The following is a 20938-nucleotide window of genomic DNA, read 5'->3' as shown; positions in this document are numbered from 1 at the left end:
TGGATCGCTTGGATATATCAGTGTGCTTAAGTTGTTCCTAGTGCTATTTTGTGGTACCGTTTGTGTGTAGGCTCGCGTCTCTGGTACGTTCTAGCCTAGGACCAGCACAGTACTTGACTTTGAACAATTATTCAACTTTGCATTCTCTGATTTGAACATTTGCTATTCCTTTGCTACATATTTAAGCCTACCCAGAGCTCCACCGATTTGATTGCAGCCATACAGCAGGTGTTTGCCAAGGCCTCGATACATCGAACCTCCATTGGGGTGCTTGGTTGAGTCAGTGTACGTCACCATTCTGCCTGCTTTGGTAAGAACTTGTAAGAGCTTGGTAAAAAAGCTTGAGTGTGTGTGATATTGGAGCTTCCACTACCAAGTAGTTGATAGGAGCGTGCATATTCTTGTGTATGTTTCTTGTTTGCTACTAACCATGATAGGATTGCACAAGGGGAAACGAGATTGTCATGCTCAACATCGACTTCTTCACGATCAACGAGATATAACGACTTCTTCACGCATAGCATATGAGGTACATGATAATGATCTTGCAAGGGTAGAATCTAATTTGCCAGTTTTTGATGGTAAGTATGATTCCGCCGCTTATGTTAATTGGGAGCTAGCGGTAGACAAATAATTTGATGAGTATGATTTCTCTAATGCTCAAATGATTAAGGTTGCTAGTAATAAGTGTACCGGTTCTGCATCTTCTTGGTGGTATACTGTTGGCAATAAGCTTGAAACTTGGGATGAATGCAAAACAATGATGAGGAAAACTTTTGTGTTTTCATACTCCTTGAGAAATTAGAACATCTAAAACAAGGTGACAAAACCGTGCGGGAGTACTTTCATAACTTTAAAATTTGTCTCACTTATAGTGGTTTAAAAGAAAGCAATGAGAACACAATGACTAGATTTTTTAGAGGGCTTAATTCCGATATTCACGTTGGGCTTATTAACGTGACATATAATCATATAGGCCACTTGTTCATGCTTGCTTGCAGTGTTGAGAGCAATATTTTAAAGAACCCAAGGGAGAAACAGGTTATGCTTGTGCTTCCTATTACTGACATTTTGCAGGGAGCTCAGAACATTCACCATGAGGAGAAGAGCAATATGCTCGAGATGCCATCTCCATCGCTCACGAAGGAAGAAGAGAAGACTGATGCACCTATATTATCTGAAGAGGGCATAAAAGGTAAATTAAATGGTGCTAATATTAGTCAAGGTGAGTGTGCTTCTGATGAGTCACATTTGTCCACTATCCATGCTAATCTAGAGCAAATTTTGGTGGAAACTACTTCTGATTTGCCTTTGTCACAAGTTGATTTACTTGTTGTTCCTTGTGATAAAGAAGAATTGTGGGATAATGCTTCACTTAAATCCATGCCACAACTAGTGAATGAACCTGCTATTTCTAGTGTTTCATTGTGTGCTGATTTTAAGCATGTTGTTCACATTGCTAATGATGTTGAGGAACGTAAATTGATAACTTCTTTAAATACTTTGGGCTATGTTCAATTTGATGATTTTTGTGAGCTCAATAATTTGGAGGAGAAATTATTTGCTAAGTCTGATTTGCCATGTCCAACTAATGCTATTTTTCATATCTTTGATGAATATAATGATAGAGAAATATATTTGGTGCACAGAGTTTTCATTTGTTCGGATTTAGAGAAACATGTTATTCCTAATCACACTACTTCGAGTTTCTCTAGTCTTGATTGGATGAAACATGTTATTTTGAATGGACTATGTGAAGAGCACCATATGGAAAAACCGAGGACGGTTTTCCGTGAAGAAGGGGAGTATGATGTGACCATAGCTACTACGGATACAACCATTGCTCACATCATGGATGGACAAGAAGACATTAAGGTCAAGGCCTCCAAGTGCTGGAATCCAATTCGGCCACCTGCTGCACTGCTGATTTCAAACGGCCGCGAAATCTCCATATGAGCTCTGTTTTCAGCCCGTGAGTACTTGATGGACAGATCTCGGAGTCCTCTTTCCAACGGATCCAGCCTCATTGCGAAATTCCATCCCAGTGAGCCGCAATTAAAGTAACAAGGTGTTGCATCACCTGTAATGGGCCTATGGGCTTGTAACTTCGTCTGGAACCCCAGCCCAAGTGGGGCCCATGTGAGGTGCACCCCAACAAGGTGGAGCACGATCCTAGAGTCCCCTTGGTCGTCCTCCTACCTCTTTAATATAGTTAGGTACCCCTTCAGGGTTTCTCGAGTTTTGTTTAGATTAAAGTTTAGCTTTGCTACTTTGCCGTGTAATCCTGTGATCGGTTAGATCACCGGTTTACTCGTTACGGAACCCCAACCTATCATTTGTATTCAATTCCTATCTGCAATTTAGATTGCTTTTATCTTGTTCTTGCTTGTTTCTTAGATTAGCTTGTAGGAATAAGGTTGATCTGCACCGGCAAGATTAACAACCCACGGAGAGGTGTATCGATCGCTAAGGCGCAACACAACAACGTCTCGTACGGTTGTAGTCGGGTCGTCAACGTTTCTCCAAAATCATAGTTATCATCAACTCACCGAAAGATCGGGCCAACAATAGCCTTGAGTGTCTCGAGTGGAGCTCAGGGTTCATCATAGGTAGCCAAAAAGGCTAGACCCAAATTGGTAGTCTGTCACACCCTGAAAATCACTAAATTATAAATTGTTGTGAAAAAGGAATTTTTAGAATTTATTTAATAATTAAAGCAAGTGTGTGAATAAAATCTATGAAAAATTTGAACATAAACTTGAGCTAGATAAAATTTTATTAAATACTTTGTATGCCCAAGTATTTTCTGGATTTTTCCCAGAATTATTTGAGCATTGGAAGTATTTTTTAATAAATGAAAGATCATCTCAGCAATTATTTAAATTAAAAAGTTAATTAAATTCCCTCTCTTGTTCTGGGCTGAATCCGGCCCACTCCTCTCCTCTCTCCCTTCCTTAGCCCGAGCCTGCATCCTCTCTTTCTCTCTCAGTCAAAGTTCTATTTGCCTCCCTCCAATCGGGCCGAGAAAATGAAGCCCGGCAAGAAGTCTGTTTTGCCTCGCTCTGCTACAGTGTCGCCCCTAACCTCCAGCAGGTCGATCTCCTCCCTGCCGTGCCCGTGTGCAGCGCCACCTCCCCACCAAATTCGTCCTCTCCGTTGCTCCTCTTCTCAAATTAGTTGTGGGAACGGATTCCCCTCGATCTCCTCTATCTTATCCCCAAGAAACCCCCTTGAATCCCGTGGTATATTGCATGAATTCGACGCGGTTTCGAGCTCCGTTTTTCCGGCGTACCCTAACTAATCCGCCGCCGTTTCCCCTCGTATCCCAGCCGATCTCCTCCTCCTTTGGCTATAAATAGCATGCCCCGGGTCTCCTCTTCCGTTTCCTCCTTTTTCCCGAATTTTTCCCTAGCCCTAAAGCTGCCGCCACGCTCGGCTTCTCTCTCCTTTGCCGGCTGCCGCTCCAGCCACGTCGCGCCGCCTCTTCGGTCGTCCCCGACCTGCGCCGTCGCTTCCCTCGGCTTCGCAAGGGTGAGAGCTACCCCGGCCACCCGTTCCTTTGCGCCAAACCCCGCCGGAATTCGCCGTCACCGTGAAGGCCGAACCATCGCCATGTTTTGATCTCCGGCGAAGCTTTGCCGTCGACTCCGTGGTCGCCGAACCCCGCCGTCTCCTCCATTAGCATCGCAGTGATAACAGCAAGCCCGGCAGCCACCTCCACGAAGCCGCAAGTCATCGGAGCGTCGTCGTCACCGTGAAGCCGATCTAATCTATCTCCGGCCGCGCTGTTCGTCATCGTCTATCGTCGCCTTCGGTCGCCGTTGCTTCCATTGGATTCGTAGCTGTGAGGAGAAGCTCGTCCACCCCTCCGTTGCCGCCGCCCGTCGCCGGAAAGCCGTCGCCATTGTCAACCCAAGGTTGCCGCCCTTTGGAGCTCGTCGCCGGCCATCTCCATCGCCGTCTGTCGTCGCGTAAGTGGTGGTAAGGGTCGCCTTGATCTCCTCTCTCTCCAGGTGCCCTCCGTCTACGTCATTGTATCGTGGTTCTTTGGTAACCGCCGTTCCCGTGCTCGCCAGCGTCGATCCTGCATGGCAGCCATGTCATCGCTGACATCAGCGCCATCTTGGCCATCCAAAATTAATATAAATTTGTCATCTCTTTTCAATGACATATTATTCCTTTTTAATATATGTCATCTACCAAATATGATCTACTCTTTTCCGGAGAATGTTTTAATCTTTTGTCTCAGCTATAAATCATTTGTAAATTGTTTAATCAATTTGGAATAGTCTTTTCTTTAATAGGTTTAATTGGAATTAAATCTTGTAAAATACATATCTAATTCATACGAACTCGGAATGAGGTCGTTCAAGTCTCATAATTCATCTAAATTCAAGCTCTATCTATTTATGAACTTTAATTGTACTATTTATTTGGTTTTTATTAGTTTTTTTCTCGTTTTGCGTTCTAGGTTTAGTTTTCCGTTGTTTCGGAGGATCGTTCGTTCGTTGGAGAAGTTCCTGAAGACGAATTGAAGACGCTTGTTTGCAAGGCAAGTCACACAGATTCCGAACAACCCTTTGAGCATGTTGAACCCGTTTAAAGCTATTGTTTTATTTCAACTTATGCATTATTTTAGAATGTCATCGGGTGGTGAGCCTTTCCCATTTAATTATGGCCAAAGATGACTTTATTTTCCTATGGGTTATAATTTGACTAGCATGGACCTTATATATTGGATTGGTTCAGCTAGATGTTATTTATAGTTGCTTTGCCATGCTTAGAAACATTAGCTCACAAATGGGATGAATCATACTACATTATTATTTATGGTTATATTTAATGGTAGCTCACGATGGTTAATCGTGTTATTATAATTAATTGATAATTAAAACTTGTCAATGGTGGGTTGTGAGCACATGGTTTTGAAGGTCGTGCTCATAACAATTAAGGACCGGTTCGCGAGCTACTGTTGTGAGACATTAACCGTGCCAACCACAAGCCAGCGTGGGCAACGGCTTTACCTTTTGTATAGCATGATTTATTACGGGGCACCAGACTGAGAAGCGGCGAGAAGTCCGTGGGGGTCGCTGGGGAGTCCATGCCTCTGGTTTTTGAGGGGGTGATTATGATCCAGGAATGGTGCACTGTGGTGAGTTGTGTTGTGCGAAGGGTATTGTCACGATTTCCCCCTTTGCAGTGCCGTGGTGGTACTTCGGGGCATGGCGACATGTGTGGAATTGTGTCTTGTGGGTACAGTGGTATATCTCTGCCCAGAGTAAAACTATTCGAATAGCGGTGCCCGCGGTTATGGGCGGGTTGAGCAATGTTTTTCGTGATTAGTCCCACACTACTCATTAATGGTAGTAATGTGATAATTAATTTGACTCCTGGTTTGGAATGGTTAATTCCTGGTTTGGAGGTTTGATCTGTACGACCGGGGTTGGTTGTTCAGGTTTGGTTGGGCCTGTGCAGCATTGGGGTGCTGTTCAGTGTTGATTAATATGGATGATTAATTACTCTACTGTTTTACTATTCTTAAATCTTTGCTAAATGCTACTTTTGCAAATGAGCCTATATTATGCCATCCTTTGGTATCCTTGTGCACTTGCATATTTGTTGTGTGGCTTGTTGAGTATGTCATATGCTCATTCTTGCAATAATCATCAAACCTCAGTTGAAGAAAAAGGATCCAGAAGGAGAAGACCTTTGGCTTAGATCCCAGTTGAGCTGCCTGTTGGAGTGGAGCTGAGGCTTCGCTAGATTTTATTTTCCGCTGCAGTTTTCTTCATGGTGAGGACTAAGTGCCTCTTATGTAAGTATTTATCGTTTTAGTTATTTTGATGAATCTGTATATTAAATTGTCAGTTTGTGTACCTCGGCTGATTCCTGGACGAGGATTTTATGCACAAATTAGTTCGGAAATTACTAGTGAATTTCCGGGCGTGACATAGTCTCTATGATATTAGTAGTTCGTCCAGATGCACCGCAACACCAAAATAAAGAAACATATGTAGCCACAAGTCTGCCACACACACCGACACTATAATGGACTCAATGCAGAACATAAGAAAAAAAAATTTCAGTAGTCATGAGTATTTCATACAACAGCACAACACCACCAAAATAGTAGGACCTGATCTTAAAAAAAGAGTAATAGACAAGTCAATATTAGAATAATGCGGAAGCTTCACATCAAAAAAAAAGAGAGAACATATTTAACTAAATTGGTACTGCTAGGCTAAAATGTAATCGAGTTTGCAACTTTATATGAAGCATACTATCTATATGTAACATAGAGATTGTAAATTAAACATCAAATGATGAATAGTCACCTAATTGGTTTGAATTCCCAAACTTTTGCTAGATATGCTCAATCAGATCTGATTGAAGTTGTTTTTACATAGTATGATCACGAGTAGTGGCATCCAATTACGCTCACATCCTGATGTTGAACAACAAAGGCTAACAATATGCTTTGCTAAAGTTTGGAGCTCAAAAGCAAGGCCTCCATAAGCTGACCACCTAAGAACTGCAAGAAAAGGCAAGTTGTTACACTTACACCTAGCCAGATTGAAACAAAAAACAAACAAAAAAATAGGATGCTTACGTGGATTTTTCTTTGTCTTGTCAGCTTGAGCCAACTTAGAAGAGAAGCATTCACCCTCCTCTCTCACATAATCATCAGATTGGGAGCTTATTTTGCTTTGTTTCGCCTCATCAGGGACCATTTTCCATAACACCTCATTGAACATATGCCTTAGCTTAGTACACAACCTTCTATTGGCAAGGTCACTCTTAAGTTCAAAGAACCTTTTTGGATTCAAGAAGTATGCAGCCCCATATAACTTATGATCCCTTTGGGAATCCCATCGGTTGCTCACAATACCCATCACCTTTTCAAGTAATTTTGCCTTGTGAGACAAAGAATGCTCTAGATCTTCTTCTTAGCGACTTCCATAGCATAACTAACCTTAGCCAAAGCTGCCCTCTCATCACCATCAACTAGCCTTAGCACAATGAGCAGCGACTGAGATGCTCTCATGCAATTTTCAACCCCATTCCAAAAAACAGTTGTCAGCACATATGAAGAAACCTTTTTCCCTGCCTCCTTTCTAGCCAAGCTAGAACTAGTCCAACATTCATCCACAAAAAGACCTTTCAAAGCAGTGCAATGCTTCCACATAGATTGCAATGTGAGAAAAGCAGTAGCAAACCGTGTAGCTGCAGGCCTCACAATGTCGGCTCCATTTGTCTTCTTCCTCATAGCATCAAGAAGCCTACTGTGACTATAGATAAATGTAGTAACTTTCTTGGCTTTTGCAATAGAAGGGCTCAACATAGGAATTTTCATAATGTCCTCCAACATGAGATCCAAGCAGTGGGCAGCACATGGGGTCCAATACAAAGTTGGAATCCTTTCCATTAGAAGTCTACCTGCTGCCTTAAAATTTGAACCATTGTCACTTACAATCCGAACCACATAATTTCTTCGGATAATATCAATTTGCTTCTCCAATAGATTTGCAATCAATTGTGCATCAGCTGCTAGGTGTAATATGTCAATAGACTCCAAGAAGAATGTCCCTGCTAGACTGTTGACAAGGAAATTGACTAAGTGACGTTTTCTTTTGTCTATCCACCCATCTGACATGAGAGAACAACCATATTCTTGCTAAGCCAATTCGTGCTTTTCTCTTATTGAATTTGTCTTCTTATTTGCCTTTTCAAGCAATGGCACCTGAAGGTCATGATAAGAGGCTAATATGTATCTAGGACCATATTGTCCAATAGACCCACACAAAATCTCCCAACTTCTTGACTTGATACAATTAAATGGAATGCCACATTCATACCAAAAATCAGCACATGTTCATCAACTCTCATCTTCTCCATCTTCTTTGTGATGCTATGGTTCTTTGAGAAGGACCCCTCATATGCCTTTCTTCCACAACTTCTTCTGGGCTTTTCCGAACCATTGAAGCAACAGATTTACCACCTTTGGGTGGCTCTGATATCTTTAACATAGTAGCAACAGCTATTGTAGCTAAACCTTTCTTTACTTGTGGCTTGACTTGCACAGCCACTTCTTCCTCATGGTCTGCAGCAACCTGTCCATCTTCATCACCATCATCATAGTCAACATGAATGACCTTGCCCTTCCTAGAATGAGATGCCAAGTGGTCACCAAGCTCATTCCTCACTTCTTAAGTTGAATTCGGACATTTTTCTACTTCTGGATGACCTCCTTGAATGTGACGCTTTAACCTTGATATTCCACAAACCATCTTCTTGTCACAAAGTACACATCGCAATATTTTTTTTTATGTTCCAAATCCGGATAAAATGTATACTTCCATCCCGGGTCCTTCGAGTTGGCCTTCCATTTAGGGTCCTTCTTTGGATCATAGGGCAGCTCATTGCTCCCATTCTGGCCTTGAACGCCGTTAGCTTGATCCATCGTTGTCACTGCCATGCTACCTGTAAATTATTATATTTGTGCTAGATGTTAGCTCACAAATTGACAATATAGTATGCTAACTTGCTAAGACCAAGTTACTAACAGAAGTACAAAACCACAGCACAAGCATGGCACAAACGACAAATCACTAAAAGCCATCCAAGATAAATGAATAAAACAAACAGCAAAGCAACAACACTTGGCTACTTGCCAATATAATAACACTAGATAGTACAAAGCACTAGCAAAAGTAGCAGGTCCACTAGTCCAGTGGTCCACACAACACTAGCAAAAGCAGCATTGTAGGCTTGCAGCAAGCACACATGGGCATCCCTACTAGACCAAGAAACATATACTATGCAGGGCATATGGCATCTAGCAGAGCACTAGAGCAGGCAACAACTTGCATCAGGCCAATAAATTGGACAGCAGAGTATGAGATAGTGAGAGAAGAGAACTAGCAAAGCAACCAGCAAGCAAGAGTGAGCAAAGCATAGCATGAGACCATAGAAACCTTTAGGGAAAAGGAGAGAAGTTGAAACTAACCTCGAGGTTGATTCCTAATGCATGAACTCAATTGCAGCTGCCCACCAGTTGCATTCAACACCAGTGATTTGGGATGGGAGAAGAGGAAGCCAAGGAGATAGAAGAGGATGAGAGCAAGAGGGAAGGAGGAGGTTGGCTGGAGGCGCAGGCGCACAGGCTTGCGCAGCCAGCGCTCGTATCGCGTCCCTATTCTCTCTCTGCTGATGCCTGGCGGCGGCTGTGGGAGTGGGACTAGGGTTTCCTTCTCTTTTTGCTATAGTATCTCCTTAATGGGCTAGTCAATATATGGCCCAGTGCCAACCCAATGTATGGGCCAACAAACTATCACTGCCAAAATCACCCGACTTAATCGATCTGAGCGCGATTATTCGTTCGACTTAACAACCATGACCCACACCAATGCACATCTCTGGTAAGCTAGCTAAACAACTATATCGATACAAGTATAAAATAAAGTCGGTACTCAAATAATATAAAGGGGATAAAATACCGAAGATATATAAAGAAGAATATTATATTAATTTAATAAGTCTTATAAAGGAAGATAGAAAAGCTGCTAGAGCCATACCCTACTAAAGACTCGAGGACTAAGAAAATTATTATATCTCCTACTCCACTAGCACTAGAACACTACTAAACTTGAGAGAGCTCTTTGATCTTCTTCTTGAGTGTATGTGAATGGAATGAGAGGAGGGGTATTTATAGGCCATGAGGTGCCTTGGGAATGTGGAGATGCTCAAGGTATCCAATGAGCATATTCCCTCTTGCTTCACCTCCTTGCGCCAAGTGTCCAGCGACGGTTTCTTCAGGTAGAAACGGTCACAACCGCCTTGGGACGTTGATAACTACCAGCTGGTGAAAAACTGGGCTGATTGGGCTAGCTGCTGGTTCGGCCGAACCCTAGCCTATCCCAACAGCCCACAACTCGGCAAGTGCACTCCTTGTTGATTCCTCAGCTCAATAGTGTAGTGCTTGGTCCCAATTGATATTATTTTAATGGGTTTAGAGGCCTATCAACCCATAAGTCTGTTCTCGATGGATTTCATTTAATTGTTCGGTTATGTTCCGTCGATTCTCCTCCATTTATAAATGCTTATCCCGCATATATGTTAGTATCATAGCACATAGTCGAAGTAGATATTTTAATTGGAAATTATGCATTGCAAGCATAGCTAGTCTTCATTAACTGGGTAATATTGACGGTCGAAATTGGTCGATAACGACCGTCAACAACCCCCCCCCCCAAGCTTTAATCTTTGCTCGTCCCGAGTAAAGGACGAAATGAAACAAACAAATCAGGAGTTGCTACAATGCTATATATCTAGAATGTTAAAAATGCATAGTATGGGTTCTCTTACCAGAATCATGCTAGTCAGCATGGTGTCTTACCCATACGCCTAAACTGTGAGGCATCATGCTTCACCTTGTCTTGGGCGGTTGAGAGACACAACAGTTAGTAAAGCACTACTCACCCATTTCTCATCTAACTTTTATTCCGGAGATTTTCTCAAATGATTTTTTGCAAATAAAAAAAACAAGTTCCTCAAATGATTCTCTCAGTCCCTCAGTGGTGTATAATTGTATTCCTCACCAAGATATTGCCATTGTCCCTACTCTAAGGTCAAATATGTGGAGTTTGGTAGGGATCAAGTAAGGCACACTTGTATTCATATTTATTACTAAGTCAAAAATCTTGACCAAAGAAGATAGCAAAACATACTTCTGATCAAGATCGTGCAAGATGTGGGTGTGGAATATTTGGTGGAACTAAGACCTATTTGGTGGATAAATATAAAACTAAACTTTACTCTTTTTTGATATACCTCTTGGGATGGTAGAAGAGAAACAATATGACGGTTTTTGATGGAGGAAGAGGCGAATCAATGAGGAGAAGGTTTTGATCGTCTACCTTCGTGGGGGTGAAGGCAGGAGCTTGCAGTCAACCCCCCCCCCCTCCCCACGACCGTTCAAGTAATCCAAAGTGAGCTGTTCGATTGCTTGATAGACCGATATCCATTTAGATGTTGTTAAGTCCACATGCAACGTGAACTGTTGGATTGCTTGAACTGTGGATGATGGGCTAATTGCATGCTCGTGCCTTCATGCTATGAAGGCAGACGATCCAAATCCTAAGGGGAGGGACTTGGCAACGCACAATGCGAAGGTCTCCTGGTGATGCGCAACGAACGGAAGGGAATGCACCGCCTGCGATGCTAGGGGGGAGGGGAAGGGGAAAAGGTTGTTGACTGGCTAGCTGGACCATGTGGGGAATTACGTTAGGCTCACGGAGCAAGAGAGAAAGCCTTGAGGGAACAATCTGCTACGTTGAGCAGAAGGATCCAATGGATGAAAATAAATGGTGACATCACTCAACCTCGAAGTAGGAAATTGCTAGTAACTAAGTGAGCAAACATAAGTATATATGATAAGAAATAAACTAGCAGGAGTTCATTGAAGTGAAAAAAAATGTCATTCTAATATAACCCATTAATTAACTAACAACATTGATTAACCTATGTCTTTGGGAGGAAAATTTGCACCATACCATTCTGACTTGCCAGGAGACTATTCTGGCCACCATGCACTAGTGGCATGAGCATGTGCGGCAGGAAACCGATGACTGGACCACCAGCTCGTAAAGCACCACTAGCAAGAGTAGTTGTGTCTGAAGCACCAGCAACATCTAGAGCAGGGGCGAGTATTCACTGGCGGCATGATTGGATTTGGATTGGCACTTCTTTAATTCATTCTGTTGTATTCATCCTTGCACGCGGCTTAGGACAACTTATTTCTTAGGGATGAGTGATTGAGGATTATTTTGTCCGATTTTAGCTATCAAGCAGAGAGAGATTGGAAAAGATGGGTGATTGGGGGAAAATGGAGGCGGCGAGACAGATAGAGAGAAGGTGAGCAAGATGTTGGCACTAAGAGGCTTGGGAACATGCCAAAATTTCGTGAGGATTCGGTGCACGGTAGAAGAAGCTGGCGTGTGGGACGGAGACAGGAACAGTGGATTGGGAGCTCGAATAAAATCCGGGTGTGTGGAAGAAACGATGAGTTGCCCCCAACGCTGATTTCTCTTGTTTCTTGGGCCTTGGTGTGTACGCCGAGCCCGTTTCATGCATGAGACATACTGTTTCTCTTCTCTCTCTCTCTCTCCCCCCTAATTTCCTTGTTAGCCATAAATTCTGTGGACATTGGTTGATGTGGAGGGTTGGGACTACCCTAAAACATCTTTGATCATGCGAACATGAAATAGTTGTGCCAGATAATCTTTATAAAAATACAAGTATATCTTAATCCACCAAAGCTGTACAATATATGAAGCATTGCATCAGTTCCAAAACTATTCATTTCTTGAAATTGTGTGCCAACATATATATATATATATATATATATATATATATATATATATATATAGCATAACTGTTTTTTTTTATTATAGACGCGCATGGTCTCCACTACACATGCACACCACACCACGGGTACACACCAATTAATGAATACATGCTCAAAGAGATGAAAACTCTTGACCCACCAAAATCGCTGTTGAAAGTGTATTCGAACCACATTTTTAAGTTAATACTATATATAACTAAAGTTTCCAAGGCCCCGTTCGATGCTTCAAAAAGAAGGTAAATTTTTTGCGGACGCGAAACGAGAAACCTCATTAGTATATGATTAATTAAGTATTAACTATTATAAATTTGAAAAATGGATTTATTTGCTTTTTTTAAACAACTTGCATATAGAAACTTTTTTAAAAACACACCATTTGACAGTTTGAAAAGCTAATAAAAAAGGAGTTGAAGAAAAGAACTAAGTTTTAGGATACACTTTTTAATTAAGTTAATACTATAACAAAAGCTGAATGTGTATCCAAACCACATTTGTAAGTTAATGCTATAACAAAAGTTGCATATTACAATATATACACTTTTGTTAATAATATATGGATTTCCTCCAAAGCCAAGCTACCTAGCTCTTGGGTCATCGTCTTCAGCGAAGCTTCCTATGTCCCTATCCGTGTCGATCTTTCCATTTTAATTTATTTCTTCCAACGCGGTTGAACCGTGTGTAGGCCGCGTCGACCAAATATATTATATATACATAAGATATCACAGCATGGAAATGGTAGACTGATAGATAACGACTTGAGCAAAGCTATTTATTTTATTCAGCATGCAGCCAACAACGAGCTTTGCTTGCGTTTCCTACGAAAATTACAAAAGGAGACGCGTTTGTGTTCGTCGTCGTCGTCATTCTCTTCTCTCTTGTTTTTTCCTCTAGAACAAGGAAATTAAATGTGATGGTATATGAATTGCTAGGTTAATTTCCATGCACAAGTACGTACGTCTTTATATACTCCTAGTCCTAAGATGTACTGGTGTATTGACATGCATGTATAAGATTCCTCGTTTGTGCCGCATGTTGGTGCCGGTTTGAGAATCCGGCACCTAAGGCCATAATCGGCACCAAAGTCAATCTCTATAGTAGTGAAACGGAAACTTCCCTGGCTTTAATACATGAGAAAATCCAAAAAAAAATTACCAAGCTCTAATAAATATCTACAAGTTGTATGAAATGTACACGTAAATTTATCCTAGAAATATCATCGTTGTTAGGATTTTATTTGCAGCCTTATGTTAGATGCTATAGGATAAAAAAGTGCATTTAACGGAGCAGGATGTATGTAACCCTAACGACGATGATATTTCTAGGACAAAGTCACTTGTACGGGAGTATTTTTTAAAACTCGTACTCAACGATGATATGTGTTGAACTTGGACGTTTGTTAATGATATTCTTGGATTTTTTTTCTCTCAATATATATCAAAAAAATCGAGGTGAAGGTGTCATGTTTTAGGTTTTTATGTTTAATGGAGCAGTTGTATGTTACTCTCTTTTTTTTACACGTATGCTTACACGTCAATACCCTCTTAAGTGCGCCGCATAATAATATGGTCACATACAAATTCCAACCTATTGAAGAAATTTTCTCAAAAAAACATATTAAATAAAATAATATGGATTAATTAAAATTCGTAATAAAAATAAAATAAAATAAGTAATTTGGTCGCAATACAAAACTCCAAAATAAAATAAAATTTTCAGTAAAATTCGGAATAAAAAATATAATAAGTCCCCATGTAAAATACTATAAAATATCAAGAGTCCATATCAAGTGGTAAATTATAAAATTCGGAATAATAAAATAAAATACTATTACTTTATGTCCCTCTTTGTGCAGGTTTATTAGCTTAATAGAATTCGGTCAACTAATCATTTGACCGGCCCTGCTATATAAAAAATATATTAAACAGTGTTCCTCCAGAAGTAGTAAAAATCGTACAGAAGCAGCAGCTGAATATTTTGGATAGATACAGCCGCTGTTTTTCCATACCGTACTACGTACTCTAGCTAGTTGTACGTGTCAAGTTGTCCTTCAGTTTTATATTATTAGTCATTTTAATTTTATTTCTTAGTTTTTTTTTGTGTTTGATCAAATTTATAAAAAAAATACAGTGGTATTTTCAACATGAGACAAATATATTATCAAAATATATTTAATATTAAATCTAATAAAACTAATGGATATAAATATTTTATATGTTGCTAAATTTTTTAATAAAAAAAATAAATTTGTCAAACTTACTAAGATTTCACTATGAAAAATATCAAAACGATTAATAATATGAATTAGAAGGAATATAAAATATTTTAGCCACTGACCGCGGCCTGTCTCCACTAACTGTTAAAAATTAAGACGATAAATATAAAAAACATAACCCAAAACAAAAGAGAATTTTTCAAGCGCATGCGTACCTGGCGTACCACTCTTTGGCACATATATATCCGAACAAACAAACTACTCCCTTCATTTTTTTAATATATAACGTTTTTAAGATACATTTAATTATTCTAAAAAAATTATATAATTATTATTTATTTTATTGTGACTTGATTTATTTTCAAATGTTAGATATGACTTAATTTATTTTATATTTTGTACAAAAGTTTTTAATAAAATAAATGGTCAAATATTTATAAAAAAAAAAAGTTAACAACGTGCTACTCCAGTAGTACCCTCGACGTGTCGTCGTCGTTGCCCTGTTCCATTTTACATTTTTACTTGCTCTATAAAATAAACCACGCGAGAACGCACATGATGCTCTTCCATTAGATGACCCAACAAGGCAAGCAAACTAGGCTTCCGTACACACGTGCACACATTGGTGAAAACCAAAGTAGCGCTCCATTAACATGCTGCGTCCTCCGCCGCCCTCGTCCGTTCTCACGGCCGGCGCCGCAGCAGCTCGGCCGCCGGCGTCGGTAATGCAGCCACAGCGGCAGGCGGCCCACCGGCGGAGGGCGGAGACGCTGCGGCTGCGGCGCGTGTTCGAGATGTTCGACCGCGACGGCGACGGCGTGATCACGCCGGCCGAGCTGTCGGGCGCGCTGTGCCGGCTCGGCGCGCGCGGGGAGGCGCCGCCCGCGGCCGCCGCGCTCGACGCGGTCGTCGCGGCGTACATTGCGCCGGGGATGGCGGGGCTCCGCTTCGCCGAATTCGAGGCGCTCCACGCCGAGCTTGCCGGCCTGGGTGGTCGTCAGGCGGTGGCGGCGGCGGAGGCGGAGGAGGAGAAGGAGGCGGACATGAGGGAGGCGTTCGGGGTGTTCGACGAGGACGGCGACGGGTACATCTCCGCGGCGGAGCTGCAGGCCGTGCTGTCGCGGATGGGGCTCCCGGAGGCCGCGTGCATGGCGCGGGTGCGCGACATGATCGCCGCCGCCGACCGGGACAGCGACGGCCGTGTCGACTACGAGGAATTCAAGGCCATGATGGCCGCTGGTAATTAATTCGGACGTGTACGTAGCTAGCGATTGGATTTTCTCGTCTCATATCGATCAAACACTCCTGTTCAAATACATCGTGCAAACTGTGGTTTCAATCCTGTATAGGCTCTCCTTGTAGTAGGATGTAAAAAGATAATAGAAAATCCATTGTGTATCTCGAGGTTTCACATATGAGATCATCGGAGGAGGGGGTTGGGAACCCCACCTCCCCTCCATGCAAATCGAAGTTTGTTTTATTGCATGATTAATTAAGTATTAATTAGTTTTTTTTGAAAAATGAATTAATATGATTTTTTTAATTAACTTTCATATAGAAAGTTTTTTATAAATCAAACCATTTAGCAGTTTGAAAAGCATGTGTGCGGAAAACGAGAGAGGTGGGTTGGGAAAATAGGGGGAAGAACACAGCCTTAGATTCATGGCAGATGGACTGATCTGGTACAGTGTCCGTCACCAAAAAGTGAAGAAGGTTGACAGCATGTAGACCCGGGTAGCAAAAAGAACATGAAAATTTTAGAAAGTAGCATTTGGGCATGTTTATTTTGGAGGATAGCAAGTAGTAAATTCTCCCTTGTTTTGTAGGTAGATCAAGTTAGAATTCATAGCCAAAAATAATAAATACTTAATAGTTCATAGTAATATTATGCTTGCTCCATCCAAATATGATAGGGCATATGTTTGTCACGAAGACCAAGGAAGAGTTAATGCCCCCACATATACAATAACTAACATCATACTTGTCATATCAGGAGCTGCATGCAATGTCGATTTGTTTCGACACATGTTGTGTTTCCTATTACCTATGTCTCCATTGGATATGCTTATCCTGTCTCTGACATTTCACCTCTCGCTAGAGACACTACGAGCATTCATGAAAAAATGACGATCAAACTCGAAATATTTTTCTCCCTTACGCACTAATCATATTTGGACGGAGGGGGGTATACCAACATTGACAAGATGTAAGGATTACGGTAATTTCTGAAAAATTTCATATGAAAACAGTATACCATTAAAATGACCAGAAAAAAATCGCCATAACATTTCAATTCTATTTTCGAACAATCCATAATCAAAATATAACGTTCCACCACAGGAAGAAAACAGTAGCCAATACTTTACAAATTTCATACCGTTTTCAACCCTAGACCTTCCCTCCTTTCCTCCTTGTTACGTGGAGGGCCACACGCTCTGCAGGCCGATACTCGCGGCGCCCCGTGAGACGCCGTACCCGCCATCGATCGATCCGCCCATGAATCGCAATCCCGGCCGTCCATAGCACCCACGTGGCGAAATCCTAACCGTCCACGTGGATCCTAACGGTCCCGGCGTCAGATAACGCACCACCCCCCGCCTTTGCCTCCCGACCGCCATTTCGGTTTCCTCCCCGCAGATCCAAGAAACGCCACCCAAACGTAAGAAAAAGAAAAAAAAACAGTGTCATTGCTACATAGAGAGACGTGAGAGGTGAACAAAACCCCCCAGAATAAACACAGGCTTTGCTTCGTTCCAAGGAAGAACACACACAGAGATCGAGGTGAAGAGCGAGAGAGGGTAATAAACCGTTGTGTCTCACTGTAAGTGTCCATGATCTTTGACCATTGCGTTGTTGATAATTTCTTTGTGAATGCAATGCAACACCTGGCGTTGGATTTAGACAAATTGTGTTGTTCTTCTTCTGTTGTTGTTGTTGTTTTTTCTCTGAAGAATAAATTAACGTGTGTGGAAAAAGATTTCAGTCCTCGATTTGATGTTTCGTTAGCCATTGTGTACCAAATCAAATCAGGGGGGAGGGAATGATGTCCGAAGGCGAGGAGCACGGGTCGCTGCTGGAGAAGATCAACGACAAGATCCATGAGTTCAAGAAGGGATCGTCGTCATCCTCGTCCTCGGACTCCGACGACGACAAGAAGCACCACCACAAGTCCAAGTCCAAGAATAAGCGGCTCTTCGGCCGGACGAACCCGCTACATCACGTCCTAGGAGGAGGCAAAGGTACATACATATACATCTCTAGCCTGAAAATGCTTGTTTCTCTGATGATTCGGAATCCGATCGGTTAATGAACAAATTCTACTTAAATTGGATGGATGTTTTGAACATTTCCAGCGTAAGAATCGATCCTGGAATGTCTGAATTTTCTTTTCTAAGTTCATCGCTGTTTCATATTTTTTTAGAGAAGGATATTTTTTACCCAGGCCCGGCTCTACATCTAACTAAATATATGCAGTATTTTTAAATTGGGAACTTAGCCTCTTAAACAATCCAATCTAAAATTCGCTCCTATAGTGGAAATTTGTAGTCTTTTCAAATTAGGAACTTAGTTCCTTAAATAACCCAATCTAAAATTCGTGCAACCACTAAACTATATGCCCTTTTGCTCGTCGCCGTTTGATGTGTAATCTTCTCTCTTCAGCTGCTGATCTTGTGCTGTGGAGGGACAAGCAGACGTCAGGGAGCATCCTGGCGGGAGTGACCGTGATCTGGTTGCTGTTCGAGGGGATCGGCTACCACCTCCTCACCTTCTTCTGCCACTCGCTCATCGTCTTCCTCACCGTCTGCTTCGTCTGGGCCAATGCCGCCTCCTTCATCAACAGGTCACCCCCATGATTAGTTCATTCTCGCTTCTTCTACTAACAATTTAGCTTCGTTTTGTTCTTGTCAGAAGAATCGAAAACTGGTCCTCCTACAAAAATCTATTTGTGGCTTGATAGATGAATATTGATTTAATAGAATGGTTAATTTCGGAGCTATCTTAGAAGTAACTGAAAAAAAATAAAAGCACGAATATATATCTGGATTTGATCAGTTTACTCATGTCATTTCTCTGTCATCTTGGTGCTATTCATGTTGGTCTAATCTTTGTTGGCTCTAGTTGCTTTTGCCTAGCTAGCTGTTTATTCTGAAGAATTCATTTCTATTACAGTATATAGTTTTCTATATATTCAATGTACAACTGCACGGCTCAACTGTATACGTTGAACTCTTTTTATTTCTTCGAACAAAACCTATACATGTACAGTTTTAAAAGAGAACAATTTTGAAAGAGATTTCGGCCCTTGTTACCAAGTAATGGATGGAGAGGAGTAGAACAACAAATTCATGCTTTGTCGAGGGTGATATAACATATTAGAAATTTCAGGGGTCCTCCAAAGTTCCCAGATGCAATTCTGTCTGAAGTCCAATGCCTGAAGATTGCTCATATTCTGAGGAAAGAAATCAATGAGGCCTTCTTAACATTACGCCATGTCGCCTCCGGAAAAGACCTCAAAACATATCTTATGGTAATTTTTTTTTAATTTTATTAATTCCCTTTTCATGTAATTGACGCGCAATGTGATACTGGAGCATCTTCTTCTTCTTCCAGACAGTTGCAGGCCTCTGGTTCGTTTCTATAATTGGGAGCTGCTTCAGCTTCTTGACTTTGTCTTACACCAGTAAGCACATTGTTTACGTTCTCAGATTTCACTGCAAATTACTACTTCCTCCGTTTCACAATGTAAGTCATTCTAGCATTCCCTACATTCATATTGATGTTAATGAATCTAAATAGATATATATGTCTAGATTCATTAACATCAATATGAATGTAGAAAATGCTAGAATGACTTTCATTGTGAAACGGAGGGAGTAGTAGTTTTTTGAGGTGTGTTCTGAAAGAATTGTGAAATATGCTCCCATATCTATTGACAAGAAATTGAAGTAAAACTCAAAGGTTTCCCCTTTGCATATAGAAAAACTGTGTGATAAAGTATGTACATTAATTTCTATAATTTTACTCACCCTTACCAAATTATGAAAATTATGTTGATTGCAAAACAAAATTGATGGATTTATTCACGAATATCTGAATTTGCATTGGTTACTGTTTGGGGAAAAAACAAACACATGGGAATGCACAATATTGTGTTCTGATGTCTACTCGCATTCGCATCAGATCGAATATATAACAATAACTTCTCACTTTTGAATTTGTTACATGATAGAAAATTACTACTCTGAGTTTTGTTTCTTCCATGCACGTTTAGGGAAAGTGTCTCCACGCAGGTCAGTCAAATAGTAATTTCGATAAAAAAATTCATTACGGTAGGATATTGAATTATTTAACCTGTTAGTACTAGGTAATGTTGAAAAGCTATGATCTTACACTTCTATCTCTTCTCTTTGGATGACCTGGAAACTGAAAAGCCTGAATCTGAAAATTATGATCAGAAATGCAGATCAATAGATAACAATTTGTATCTCTATCGCTCATCGTCGTTTGAGACACTCAATTTGATGCATGTTTGCAGTTTTCCTGATGGCATACACACTGCCAATGCTGTATGAGAAATACGAAGATGAAGTCGATGTCGTGGGCGAGAAGGCCCTAATCGAGCTCAAGAAGCAATATGCAGTGCTTGATCACAAGCTTCTCTCAAAGATCCCAATGTTAGCTGAGAAGAAACAGCACTAAACTGATGCTTTGAAGACCAAAGCCCCTTAATTTGCATGTTTCATCTTCAGCTCAGCACATCACCAAAGTAGTCTATTTGGGTTTCCTCTGTCATCTTATAGCAATATTTGGGATGACATCAGATAGAAATGGTTTTGATTCTCGAGCATCCGAAAACCGGGTTTTTTTTTGGAGCACTAGTACGGAGAACACTGTCGACGGTCACATGGAGTAGTTGCTTATGTTCCAGTAACTTTCAGTTCATATTTTTGAGCTTCTGTTTGGTCACAAGATACATATGACACACAATTTACTATGATTATTATTTGCATGTATTATTTGAGGTATTCTGAATGCTGAAGACCATACTAATTAGCAGATTAATTCATTTTGGTCCTTTCTGTTGATAACTGACTGTTGCATGCTTGTTCTGTGATCAATGCACATACTTCACTTGTGTGTTGCTCATGCTTGATGTGCTCATTAACTTGGAGGTGAATGAATTGATTTGGACATATTCTTCTGAATTTCAAGTTACTAGCAGCGATTAACACACATTAAGAACCTTAAAAACTTGAATGGATTCAGATAACACTAGACATTTAAATTTTGCAACTCTACTGAAAATGGTAAAAAAATCC

At 41.0% G+C, this 20938-nt stretch overlaps 2 protein-coding genes across 3 annotated transcripts; both read left to right on the top strand.

The window, feature by feature from the left end:
• The first annotated feature begins 15193 nt into the window (after positions 1-15193).
• LOC127774703 (probable calcium-binding protein CML21) lies at positions 15194-16016 on the top strand. The gene has a single exon (XM_052300987.1). It carries the CDS (start codon positions 15272-15274, stop codon positions 15863-15865), a length of 594 nt encoding a protein of 197 aa, XP_052156947.1. The 5' UTR covers positions 15194-15271; the 3' UTR covers positions 15866-16016.
• Positions 16017-17241: 1225 nt separating this feature from the next.
• On the top strand, positions 17242-20681 carry LOC127774436 (reticulon-like protein B1). 2 transcript variants are annotated; one of them, XM_052300678.1, is made up of 6 exons: positions 17242-17439; positions 17649-17857; positions 18279-18459; positions 19005-19146; positions 19230-19299; positions 20155-20681. In XM_052300678.1, exons 2-6 carry the CDS (start codon positions 17659-17661, stop codon positions 20316-20318), a joined length of 756 nt encoding a protein of 251 aa, XP_052156638.1. In that variant the 5' UTR covers positions 17242-17439; positions 17649-17658; the 3' UTR covers positions 20319-20681. The 2 variants fall into 2 exon arrangements, with proteins under 2 accessions (XP_052156638.1, XP_052156639.1); XM_052300679.1 differs by having other exon boundaries at positions 17625-17857.
• Positions 20682-20938: the final 257 nt, after the last annotated feature.

Source organism: Oryza glaberrima, chromosome 5 (assembly GCF_000147395.1).
Source record: "Oryza glaberrima chromosome 5, OglaRS2, whole genome shotgun sequence".
NCBI lineage: Eukaryota > Viridiplantae > Streptophyta > Magnoliopsida > Poales > Poaceae > Oryza > Oryza glaberrima.
This window is presented reverse-complemented; position numbering and strand designations above follow the sequence as displayed.

Coding starts and splice junctions, on each gene's coding strand:
- LOC127774703 (XM_052300987.1), top strand. CDS start 15,272: ATGCTGCGTCCTCCGCCGCCCTCGTCCGTTCTCACGGCCGGCGCCGCA.
- LOC127774436 (XM_052300678.1), top strand. CDS start 17,659: ATGATGTCCGAAGGCGAGGAGCACGGGTCGCTGCTGGAGAAGATCAAC. Junction 19,147..19,229: donor ACCTCAAAACATATCTTATG/GTAATTTTTTTT, acceptor TTCTTCTTCCAG/ACAGTTGCAGGCCTCTGGTT. Junction 19,300..20,154: donor CTTGACTTTGTCTTACACCA/GTAAGCACATTG, acceptor GCATGTTTGCAG/TTTTCCTGATGGCATACACA.